The sequence below is a fragment of the Olea europaea genome, chromosome 17 (genome assembly GCF_002742605.1).
Source record: "Olea europaea var. sylvestris chromosome 17, O_europaea_v1, whole genome shotgun sequence".
In the NCBI taxonomy this organism is placed as follows: domain Eukaryota; kingdom Viridiplantae; phylum Streptophyta; class Magnoliopsida; order Lamiales; family Oleaceae; genus Olea; species Olea europaea.
In genome coordinates, this window is record NC_036253.1 from 18,833,460 (window position 1) to 18,846,491 (window position 13,032).

General features: G+C 36.6%; 1 protein-coding gene across 3 annotated transcripts; it reads right to left on the bottom strand.

The window, feature by feature from the left end:
• Positions 1-808: 808 nt before the first annotated feature.
• Positions 809-10,075, bottom strand: LOC111365341 (CCR4-NOT transcription complex subunit 11). 3 transcript variants are annotated; one of them, XM_022985811.1, is made up of 13 exons: positions 9,811-10,075; positions 9,482-9,490; positions 9,153-9,260; positions 5,474-5,560; positions 5,029-5,082; positions 4,674-4,819; positions 4,386-4,536; positions 4,133-4,270; positions 2,517-2,588; positions 2,361-2,434; positions 2,124-2,265; positions 1,897-1,975; positions 809-1,136 (listed from the first exon to the last, which is right to left on the bottom strand). In XM_022985811.1, exons 1-13 carry the CDS (start codon positions 9,967-9,969, stop codon positions 1,039-1,041), a joined length of 1,317 nt encoding a protein of 438 aa, XP_022841579.1. In that variant the 5' UTR covers positions 9,970-10,075; the 3' UTR covers positions 809-1,038. The 3 variants fall into 3 exon arrangements, with proteins under 3 accessions (XP_022841579.1, XP_022841580.1, XP_022841582.1); XM_022985812.1 differs by lacking the exon at positions 9,482-9,490 and having other exon boundaries at positions 9,811-10,074; XM_022985814.1 differs by lacking the exons at positions 9,153-9,260; positions 9,482-9,490; positions 9,811-10,075 and adding an exon at positions 8,744-9,128.
• Positions 10,076-13,032: the final 2,957 nt, after the last annotated feature.

Here is a 13,032-nt window from a genome sequence, read left to right on the forward strand (position 1 = left end):
TTTATTTATTTATTTATTTATTTATTATTATTTTTTTTTATGTATTAGTCCAGCTTAAATTTTTTTCTGGATATGTAAAGGGAAAAAAAGCCAATTGTATGGGGGAAAAAAATGCTTCAAGGGGATTATGTACATCCTGAATGAGTGAATGTTGAATAGAACCCACTTTGCCAATGAGAAATAAACATTAGAAGAACTGAAATCTTAAATTAAAACTATTGCAATTTCTGCACTATTACATCATGACTTTTAAATATTTTGTTTACAGAAAAAGAAATGAAAAGGGAGACTTAAAGGACGAGTTCTGTTAATATCTTACTCATCGAACAAGGATGAAAGTCAGTATTAGTAATCTAACAGTACCAAGTGAAAGAGCCAATTGATTTTATGGCAGTAGCTTCTCTCTTATCATGTTTTCTTCTTATTATTATTTTGAGAAAATTACTTTGAACTAAAAATTTTATTTATAAAAGATTAGGTTCATCAATCGCACCCACACGCGCATCAGATTCTTGAAGCTACTGCTTCTTTCTTTTCTTCATTTCTTCTCTATATCTCTCAGTGGGGGTGAAGGAGAGTGCGGTGGCCGTCCAATGGGGATGCAATGACATGGTGGTTCACCGACCGTAGATCTTAATTCGTCTTGGACTATTGCTATTGTTTGATATTGAAGGATAGTTTTATTTGAGGAGTGGCTAGTTGGGACTATGGAGAGGTAGGGGGTTTGGAGACACCTAGGGGTGTGGCATCACAATCTTGACGAAAAGAAAGCAACCCTGGGAGAGGGTAGAGTGACGAGTTTCTAATCTTGACTCAAATAGGGGAAAATCATGCCTGTAATCAAACAAATTGAAAGTTGCCTAGACAGAGTCCACTACCTGCATCCCTATACAAATCTAGCATTTCACCATCGTAGCTAGGAAACATGTTAGCAAAAGCCATGTGGTATATGCGCCGGAAAGAACAAAACTTACAAATCCAGAACACTATTCAGGGGGGTAGAACAAAGTCAGGAGATGAAAAGCAAATGAAGGGTATCTATTCCAAGGTTTTAAGAAGCCTAAATAACCCTGCTGCTTCCCTGATCCGTGAGAACTCAATGCAGAATGCTTGGACTTCGATAAATATGTCATGAACTGCAATAAGCATAACAATTTACATAGTTATTGATACTGTAGCGGAGATAAGTCGAGCAAACATATGTAAGAACATGTCACCCACAAGACCACCTCATCACGTTACCAAGATTATTGATTCTAAGACCATACGCATTTGAGTTTGGGATCCCTTATCTCAGACAAGTTGAAGCACCAAGGAGGCGATCATGTTTTTTTAGTGGAACAAGTGGATAGGTTAGAGGCCATTTAAGGGGCAGCAAGAACATGAGTTTGTCCCAGTGCAAACATGGGGTAATACTATATGTAGGGGAAAGATAAAGTGGAAACTGAAGATTGTAGGAAAGAGCAATTGGATTGCAGAAGCATAATAAAGGCTAAAGAATGAAAACTATGCAACCTTTACAGTTTTTTTTTTTTTTTTTTTTTTGGGGGGGGGGGGGGGGGGGGGGGAGGGGTTGGGTACACTTTGTACAAAAGGGCCACGCTTCTTGAACAACCCTTTAGTTGTTTAAAGGGTTATGTGGCACCCCCAACATAACCCCCCTATTGGTTTTTTTTTGGGGGTGAGGGGTGTGGTGGAGCATGAGTTTGGCAAGGCAGGGCAATGGCTTTCTCTCGAGTTAAGAATGCCATAAAAATAGGGTATGTTCATATGTACACGAGCAAATCCACCTAGAGTTTATTATGATTTGTTCAATATCCCGTAAGAAACCCACAGAATTGCAGTGTACAAACTCACATTCGTAAGCATAAAAATGTCAACTGCACTTCTACTTACCATTAATTATTTTGTTTCGAATCAAGCTTTGCAGGAAAACACAAACAAGTCTCCCAAGTCTGTTCTGCATGTACCTATCCTGGAAATGGAGAGGAGGAAAAAGAATGAGCTGATACAGTGATACCACCAGTTGTATGTATGATTTTGTGGATATCAGAAGACCAGAAGAACTATGTGCATAATGTAGATGAGATGTTAGGAAATGATATGTAGGACAGATGAGGTACCTTGATGCTCTGACAGGATGATATACAATTTGTAATGTACATGTGTATGAACTCGGTGGGAAGTTCAACCGTGGTAGTCAGCCTGTTAACAACTTCCATAGAATGAAGACTCATGTCCATACTAACAAGTACTGTGAAGTATCTGCACATTTACAAAAGCAAAATCAATGCTTATAATAAAAACAATTTGAGTTGTGACACACAAAATGCCGACAAGAAGATGCAACAAGACCGTACTCTGGAATTTCAGGTGAATTCACAAATTTGATGAGAACTTCAACAGCAATGATTGGATTATTCTCCACTAAATCCTAATGAAAGACACTAGATTAGAAAAACAAGCAGGCTCCAGGTTTCTGTTCTAATAACAACATAGGTAGAAAAATATCATACCGGTAGTTTTCTTGGTGTCAGTCCGCAGTGATATACAAGCTTCGGGTCATTTGCCAACTCCACCAAAACTTGCTGAATAAGTAATGACAACAATCATGTTTATTATGATGCAAATAGAATAAAGTTTGATATTCCTTTGCAGAAGGCAAAGATACTCATGAATCAGCTAAGAAAACAGACCTACCTTTGAAATAAAAAGTGTAATACATGCATGCATGTACAGCTCAACAATGTCCAATCTATAGTGACTCATTCCAGAACAGCTGAGGAAAGAAGTCGTACTTTGTATGAAATGTATTTTCCTCTTTTTATGATCGAAACTTGTATCTTTCATGGGAACTATAATATGAAATGTAAAAATTATCCGTTTGGCTAAACATACAACATTAAGTTCCCAAATTCAAGGATGATGTAGTTGGAACGTTAAGCTGAAGTCAAAAAATAATTGGAATATTTAATAATTTTCTTCAAGAACTGGATAGCTGCAAGTGAAACTTCTGTTATCTACCCAAATAATTTCACATTCAATTTTTATCGGGGCAAATTCATATCATTCCCAGTAACAATAATATGAACGGTGACTTAGCCCTTCAGCTAAAAATACAACATTGACTTCTCAAAGTTTTAAGGATGGGTTACTAAACGAGAAGTAAAACATAATTAGAATTCACGATATGTTCTTTCCAGTTCTTCCCAAACTATTATCCCACTATAAGTACCAGAATTCAAAGTGGTATATCCAAAATCCAGATAAGCTATACTCAGATAACATAAACCCACAGCACTCATTAAATGTGACTCAACTAAAAGATATTTCGTTTAGTAACCCATAGCCCTATGAAGGATAGTTTCAAGAATGGTACAAGGGATACAAACAAGGTTACGCGTAATTTCACAGAAGTAGGTTATGGAGAAGGACACGTCTATGAAATAATGCATTTTTGTATTATATGATTATTTTTCTACTTTTTTTTTGTATTCTATAATTATTTTTCTACTTTTTTTTAAACTTTGAATTTGCAGTTGTAATATTTTGAATTAGCAGAGTGGCTCTTTATCTGCTAGTAAAATGCATATGGTAGATACAAAACAAAACTTATGTCAAGTTTGCATAATTGTTCTCACATTATTTTGGCTCTATGACACAAATGTTTTAATATTTGAAAGTTTCGTAAATTTTACATTCCAAAAGTTACAAAATAGGGCTTGTCCTTAAATAACATGTTGAGGACATGGAAGTTGTCTCAAAAATTTAAAAATATGAAAAGTATAGGTAATGGTACTGGACCATCATACATGTGCCCTACATGTGCCCAAGACACGTCGGAGAAGTATTCTTGTGTCAAAATTTAAAAGAACATATGAAAAATATGACACACAACACGGTTTGTCAGACGTCACAGTATAGAAAGAGTGTTGATGTCCAGTATGTGTTGAACACCGATACTCAACCGCAGGTGGAGTGCACATGCTTCACAGTGAGTCTTATTACGTAAATATAAATTTCAGTTTCAAACACACGGTGAAAACTTTTTATCATGTGACAGCATTCAGCCTGAGTTGAAAAACCTAAGTGAAATGAAAAGTTGCCACACTAACACTGATGGAAAACATACCTCTTGCTGGGCAGGGGCAAGTGGCCCCTTTAAAGCTTTTGCAATTAGATCTCTAACTGCTGCTCCTCTACTAGTACCAGCACACATCCCATAATCCCATAAAAGTTCATGATTGCTGTCTGGATTCAACCACACCAGCTGCACAAACAACAAAAGGACAAGTACTTTGAAACGATTTATTCAGCACACTGGGCAGCTATTGATTTCCTATTTCCCTGTTGACAAATTTAAAATAATGCTCCTATGTACTTACCTCCCCATTCAGTACAGGAAGCCTTGGCGGGAAAGGCCTGATCCATTGAGGACCTAATCCTTCCAACGAAAGGCATGACAATGATCCAGCTATCGATTCTTCTCTAACCCCAGATCCAATCTTAGGTTTAACTCCAGGATGCAGGTCAAACCTGAAATTTGACCGCCAAAACCGCACGTAAAGTAATAAACATAAGGAGTAATTGTTATTAATATATCCTACAGTAAAAAATTACATAAACCACAGAAAAAACGGAATGACTTGAGAAGTCACTAAGAGGAGTCATACTCTGGCGAATTACTATCACATCCCTGGGGTACATCAGGATCAGGCATCACATTTTTCACGGAGTTGTCCTTGAACAAGCACTTAAATAGTTCTGGGGGAATTTTACTGCAATATTGCTGCCACAACTGCTCTTGTGGGGGAAAAGACTGGAAACCAATACAGGGCAAAAAATGCTCAATAACAGGAAAGGTGAAGGTGTAAAACATAATAGGCATGCAAGGAATCTCTTATCAAAATTTTTGAAAGTGCATGTTAGTTTAGCAACAGGAAAGTTATGAGAATTATGGGCATCACAAACCAATAAGTCATCCAAAGTATTGTCATGGAAAGCGAAATTCGACATGGTATAACTTACATGTGATGAAAGGTCAAATTTTTTTATGTAATCAGCTGCCGATTGCTTGAGAAGCTGCATATAACAAGCCACTGCCACTTGTAGTCACATGATTACTGAAGAAGAATAAGAGTCAAAGAAAAGAGGCAACCATGGAAAAATGGATGATTGGAAAAAGCATATGTGAGCATAATATCATTGTCATTAGAGGAAGAACTAAACAACATAACTAAAACTTAGGTATTGATCTAAACAAGAGGGAACAAAGTTTCAACACAGATCAACGCCCACAAGCCAGACATACAACGTCAAACCATTTAGAATATTTAAACATGTTATCACATTGCTACCACACACAGGTGCGTTAAATTCAAGGGGTTAGCTCCTAAATGTTTACTGCCGCCTGGCATCACTAGTACTAAATCAAGAAAAATATATCTAATGCTAAAGAAAAAGAAAATCAAACCTCACAACTATTTGTTACGCTTGAAGTTCCTAATAATTGGAGAATAAATGTCCTTTCATATTTTTCAGCTTCTTCATCTCCTGCTGCCTGCAAATGGACAAAAATATCAGATACAACTATTAAGATGCTAAAAATTCCAGCATCAGAACGAAAGTTCATAAATCATTTATAAAATCAAGACAATGGAATTTAAAACAGTGATTCTAGTGAAAGCTCGAACACGCTCAACTTGTACATAAATATGTTGCACCACCAAATGGTTAGCAATTCAATCATTTGTATCTCTTAACATAAGATGACCAAAATTCTTTCATCCCCTAACACCAAATGGATAGCAATTCAAACCTGTGTGTCCCTCAACATAAGACCACCAAAATTCTCTCATTCCATAATATCCCGTCTCAACAACTCAACCTAAGGTCTCATTTGAATATGGAAGAATAAGTCCAAAACTAAGAAATGACGCAAGATTGATTTTTAATATCTAAGTTTTAAAGAGCGGAATAAAACAAAATATCATAAGTTATTTTGGGTCACAACGATTTTAAGTACAAATTTTACAGGAACAAAATGATGCAAAAGCAAGAGTTTAGACTTTTTAGACTCCTTACACTAGTGCCCTTATTCTTATTGGACTTGAACTTTGGTTGCTTATAGTTAAGTTTTATTTGGATTCTTAATTTAGTACTTCTTTTAGGTTTTCTACGAGACTAAATTACTTTTTGGTGATATAAGTTTTCTAGTTAGAACAGGCTGGAGTCTTAAGGGTTTAGAGAGCTATATGTCAGGCGCCTAGTTTCTTCACTCCCGAACTAAGCAAGCACCATACAGCCTTAACGCTTCATAACTTCTGTCCCCATGAGATAGCATTAAGTTAGCTTTAAACCCCCAAAATAATTTAACCAATGAAGTTAAATTATGTGTTTTCAGTAGAAAAGGTAGATATGATTTTATGAGGAAAAGAGTACACACACAAATATGGGAAAACTTCTTTGTATAAATGTAAGAGGATTATTTACAAGCTCTCAAGTATTTTCTCTCTACAAGATAGCCTTTGCTCCCATTCCATCTATGAGAATTCTCTCAACTCTCCTACACTCCACTCCATTCATTCATTCATGAAATTTTACAAATGACAAACTCTTACTAGACAAGTTGGCATCAATGGCTAGGATTATTCTTGATCCAAGGGTCTTCATCGGTTGTAAGTTGCCATCAACCTCCTTAGACCACAAAGCAGCCAAATTGAAATTTACTACCTTGCAAGTTGCATGTCTCTACACTTGCAAGTTGTCATGCTACAAGTTACATGTCTCTTTCCATGCAAGTTAACAATCTCTACAATTAATATGCAAGTGAACATGTCCCCATCATAGTGATCAAGTTGGACTTTACTTCCTCTATCAAGCTTGTAGTTGTCAAATGGGACTTTGCTTCCTTAAGCAAATTGTACAAGTTGGCACCCACTTACATCCAAAACCACCGGCCGCAATCCATTGTATTTTTCCCCCCTCACAATAGTGATTTTCACCTTAAAAAAATATAACTTCAGTCCATGCGTCCCCTGTCGGTGTTTCCCCAGCTTGCGTCCTGCCTACACAGCTTGACTGTGTTTACTACCTGAGTTTCGTCTACACAGTCTGCTTGTCGCTAATACCTTCGTCCCCTGTACAGTCTGCCTAAGTTCTGCCTGCCTGCGTCCCCTACTGCAATGTCTATGTTGGTCTTGCCTGCATTCCCTAGAGCATTGTCTATGCTGATCCGGCTTGCGTCCCCTACGGTCCTATCGTAGTGCCGGTGTTTTCCCTACCCTTGTCCCCTACCGCAGGTATCTTAGTCCTACCGTAGCGCAGGTAGCGCGCTACCTAATTTTCCCAACCCGCGTCTCCTATTGCAAGAAGTTATGTCCAGCCATAGCGCATTGCCTGCGCTACCCGATTTTCCCAACCACAGCCTGGACGTATCAACCAAGAACGTGGGGACGTAAGTCACTCCCACACCAAATAAGGTGACGCCATCATTGTCATGTACCGCAGAAGCTGAGACCTAATTTGCAATAGGTTTACCTCATTTTCCCATTACTTGCCATGACATTCCCACGTCACATCAAGCCTCAAATCCCTTCCTTGCGGTCCGTGACATATAGGTCTAATTGTTCCAACAAATGTAAATAACGAGAAATTCTCAAGAAAATTCCAATTTCTTAGGCCTTAAGCCTTCGCATTTCAATCTCCACCAATATTTATTTAATCTTTCAGCCTGTTATTAGCTTGTGAGTTAAAAATTTGTGGTTCCATCACAAAAGCAACTTTAGAAGGTGTTAGTTCTTATAATTTCCCTATATACAAGCAACATTTCTCGAATGTAATCAACAGTTTGAAACTTCAGGCCATTAGTTGAAGAGTTCTTTGTTCAGAAAACGATAGAAACCATTTAAATCTTCCTTAACTTGTCACGTGATCCTTATAAAAACATATCTCAGCCCAATTTTTTGGGGACCAGCCTATGTAGGGAACAAAATCTAGCTTCATGAAGTTAGACATATAATTTAGCTGTGATTGGATGGTTTTCTTCAAGAGGAACTGATTATGCAACTACGACAAAAGATGAAGGTTCAACGTGCTCCTTCATAAAGGTTGGGGACCAATTTTCTACTCATGTAATAGGTTGAGGATTGATTTGTATAATTTTCCCTTAAGGGCCTACTTGATCAACGATTTAAACAGAATCCTCCACATGGTTCAACAGAATAGTGGCTTACACTTTTTATAGTTCCCTTTACTCGGCTCATTAGAGCCTTGGTTAATATAATAAATTGATCTTACATGTAAATAATGCATGCCATCCGAGGTTATGAGGCAAGAAAATATGTAGGATCTTTTTGGGATATCTGTTATTCACAGCTAGTCATCCACATGTTGCGGGCCATTAGAGGGAAAACTTGAAAAGTAATGAAGCAAATAATAAAAAAGTATTTTGCATTGCCGACAGTTTCGCTATTTTCTGGAGATTTTGGAGTAATGCTCTGGGTAAGTATACCCAAGCCCTATCTTTATTATTTAGTGTTTACATTTACGTTGTTTATTTTCTTAGTAAATTTGTCCACAAGTCTTAAATGGCTTCCAGAAGTTCCAAAAAAATGCCATATATCCCATGATAGTTTCTTACTTGGAAATCAAGTCATTGATAAGCAGTTCAAAATCAGTTTACATTTAAACAGTCAATTAAGTTTTAATATCCATTAGCTATGGAGGCACAAAAATATGATACCTTCAAATGTATCGCTTGCTCATAAACCATGTATCTGCTACAAAAAATGCATTCCTTGCTTATAAGCTGTGTACCTAATGATTATTATGTCTGCATAAAATTCTCTCTCTCTCTCTCTATTTATGTATTAGAGAGAGAGAGAGAGAGAGCGCGCATCTGCATGCACTATCTTACCAAAATTAAAGAATATGTTTGCACTTTCCCAAAGAGCAGTTTAATAGCAGCAGCTTACACTCTACAAAAAGTGCTCCTGAATTGTTATTGTAATATATAATTCTTTACAATTATATAAGTGTTAGTTTTCAAACTTGAAGAATATGTATACAAGGTATTAAGTAATAAACAATATAGCTAATAATCAGTTAAATGGACTTGAAATATTATCTGTAAAACTTTAGATTGCACTTACATTGACAAGCATAGAAATGAAAGGGTTGGAAGAAGGTGGCTGGGAAGCATATGCCTGGCGAATAATTGCAAATGCAACCAGTCGCTGAGTTGGCGTTAATAACTTGTCCTGCAATTAAATGATGTAGACCTATAAGAGAATTTCCAAACGGGCAGTTTGCATTGTTTCAGTCAGGTACCGAAAACAATTGCCACACATAGGCAGAACTTAATACTACTGTGCAAAGAGAGAAAAATAGAAAGAAGTGAAACATTCAGTTCACTAAGTTTCCTCAAACATAAACCTTCATATAAAGGTAAACTATTTCATATCAAAAGTGTTTATCCCACCTCTAAACACTGAGATTGGAGAGTTATATCAATGTGCAGGTACACACAGAAGCAACCACAACGCTCTACATAAAACAAATATTCACACATCATTACCAGCAGGTGCACACAAAATATGAATTTCAACTCTCTGTCCCAGGTCTATTTTATTCATTAAAATCATAAATCTATGAATACACAAATACTCAAAACCTTAATTAAAAATCAAAATTCCAACATTGAACAAGCATGCAATTTAGTTAGTAAAATTGAATTCTATATAAACAAACCCTGAAGCCATCAAATATTGAAACCGATTAAGAAACAGTAATTAAGGGAGAGAAAATCGCCTTGGGATCTTCTAAGAGCAAGGCAAGGGAGGAGCAGGCGTATAAGTGAAGAGAGCGAGGAAACTTGGAGTTGAAATCCGATACAATAGCTTCCATAGCCGTTTCTTCTCCGCCATGTAGCAGCTTTAACAGCTTCCCACTGTCCTCGAACCCTAACATCGTCGCTTCCAAAGGAACTCGCTAATGAAGCAAATTAGTTGCCAATCAAATCAGTGCCTAGTCTTTGTTACAGTTGCTCACGGACTTTTGTGAATTTTATAGAATTTGATTTCTATGTGAATTTGTTAAGAATTAAAAAAATAAAAAATAAAAAATCATGGATTTCTATAGACTTTGTCTAAAAAATTTTAAACACTTTAAAATGTACCTAAAATTTTAAACACTCGAGTCATAAAAGTTACGAAAAAACGATTCACAATGAGATTATTAATATTGTCCTCATTGGGATCTTTTTTTTATGCAATAATTAGTGCAATGCCCCTTATTAAACACCAATTTTCGAAAATCGACCTCTAACTTAAGGTTTTCATCCAATTTTCATTCTATTAGTCTCAGACAATCTACACAAAATTTAGCACACACGAAATTCACATTTATCTCTAAATTTCCCTACAACAACTTAATCTACCAAACATCCTATATTTGGTTTAAAGGTAATATGATGTTCAAAGGTTGTTTGAGTTTAGCATCTAAGTTATCTAATCCAACCTATAAACATGAATCAACCTACTCATGCACAACGCCACAATCAACTCACGTGCAAAAATAATTTTCGTTTTACATAAATAAATAAAAATCTAACTCAAGCACATAACTTATTCATAACCCATAAATCAACGCATGTTCTCAATTACACAAATCAATATCGGCAAGGCTATCTAACTCAACAAGCATGCAAAACTCAAAATGATTTTTTTTTAACAGTGCACCCTAATAAGAAAATTAAAAAAAAAATTGCACACAAATCACACAAAATACACAAAATAAAAAATATGTCGGCAATTAGAAAATTTATGATACACCCCTAAACTTAAACTAAACATTGTCCCTAATGTAAAACTAAAAGAAAAGGAGAAAAACTTCCCTGAATTGTCTGAATTGCCAATGATGGTCTAGTGCTATGATGTTGGACTTGATTGATACTTCTTCTAGTTTCTCCCCCAAACTTGATATTTATCTAGTTACTTTTCGTCAATTGGTTTGATTGTTCTATGATGTCAAGTTTCTGAAAATTCAAAATGTAGATATTAAATTCATGGAACAAGTGTTACTTAAGTCGAATATCTAATAATCAACTAGACTGCTCAAAGACCTAAGGGAGACGAGGTAGGGCTAATGAATTCCTAAATAAAAAAATTTTTGAAATGAAATAAACTCTCCTATAATTCAAAACAAATAAAATAAAATAAAATAAGTGAAAATGTAAGAACGTTTGGGTTGCTTCCTAAGAAGCGCTTCTTTATAGTCACTAGCTTGACTCAACCGCAACGCCTACGGTGGATTCTCAAGTGGCACATATCTCTTGTTTCTGAACTTTATCTTCGACTTTGTATTCTCCTTCATTGTAAGATGGTGAATAAACTTAGGCTGTTTTGACCCTGGTATGACTTTCAAGACCTCTTTTGGTTTGGTAATGATTGGAAATTTCAAACGCCTATCTACATAGCTCTTTTTTTTATCAGGTAGGTCAGCTTCTTAAGCTAAGATGAAATCCACTGCTTTTTCATTTCTGAGTCATTACCGTCAGTAGATGCATCCCTTGTTGAGTAACTAATTTCCATGTATTGCACCAACGGATCATAAAATAATTCCCTTTTTTCTCCGTTTCCTGCAATTACTTCAGCTGATTGAATCATTTTATAAGTATCAACTTTTCCTTTTTTTAGGGCTTTCTTTTCTTGATGGATGTTGAAAGTTACTTGCTTTTCATTAACTCGTAGTGTCAACTTTCCTTCTTGCACATCAATCAATGCTCTTCCAGTAGCCAGGAAAGGTCGGCCAAGAATCAATGGTACTTTCTCATCCTCTTCCATGTCCAATACCACAAAGTCCATCGAAAAGATGAACTTATCAACCTTCACCAACAAATCTTCTATAATACCTTTGGGATATGTGATCGATTTGTCCGCCAGTTGCAAGGTAAGGGTTGTGGGATTCACTTTTTCAAGACCCAGCTTTTTGAACACTGATAAGGGCATCAAGTTTATGCTAGCTCCAAGGTCACATAGTGTCCTATCAAATGTGATACCACCAATATTGCACGGGATGTTGAAGCTGCCCGGATCTTTCAATTTGTGAGGGAGCTTCTTCTGAAGTATGACACTACACTCCTCTATCAGCTTAATAGTCTCAAATTCCTTCAACTTTTTCTTTTTTGACATCACTTCCTTTGAGAACTTGGCATAGTTAGGCATTTGGGCCAAGGCTTCTGCAAAGGGAATGTTGATGTGGATTTTTTTGAAGACCTCTAGAAACTTTACGAATTTTTCATCAAACTCCTTCTTCAAATACCTCTGCGGGAATGGTAGTGGGGGCTTCAAGATAGGTGGGTTGTCCGGAAATGAAATTGAGTAAGGCTTATAAATCTTCTTTGTTGCCTCTGCCTCAATTTTCTGCCCTTTAGTCTGCTTTTCCCTTGCAAGAATGGGATATCCCAACCTCTCTAAGCTTGCATTCTTCAACTGCTTTACCACTTCTTAAGGTGATAGCATTGCAGTGTTCCCGTGGGTTAACCTCTGTGTCACTGGGAAATTGTCCTTTTTGTAGAGACTGTATTGCAGTTCCTATCTGACCAATCTATACCTCCAAATTCTTCACTACAGCCCCCAAGTTGGTCATATGTGTCTCAATGCTGTCAAGTCTTGCCTCATCTTTGTTGAACCTCGATCTGGTCTTCGAAATGAAGGTTTCTAAAATATCTTCCAGTGATGGCTTTCGCTCAAACGCTTGATTATTGAACCCTTGATAGTAGTTATTTCGTGAGTAGTTTCCATTTTGATTGAAATTCCAATCATTCACATATTGAAGTTGTTCATTCTCCCTTTCAACTTTTTGGCATGCAGTGGACGTAGCCATAATAGATTTTGATTTCTTTTGTGATCCATGTGAAGTCAATACAGCTATTTGATTAGTGAGAGATGACATTTGAGCTACAAGGGCGGTTATAGGATCTACTTCATAAAGGCCAGCAACTTTCTTTGCACTTGAACGCTCACTCGGCCA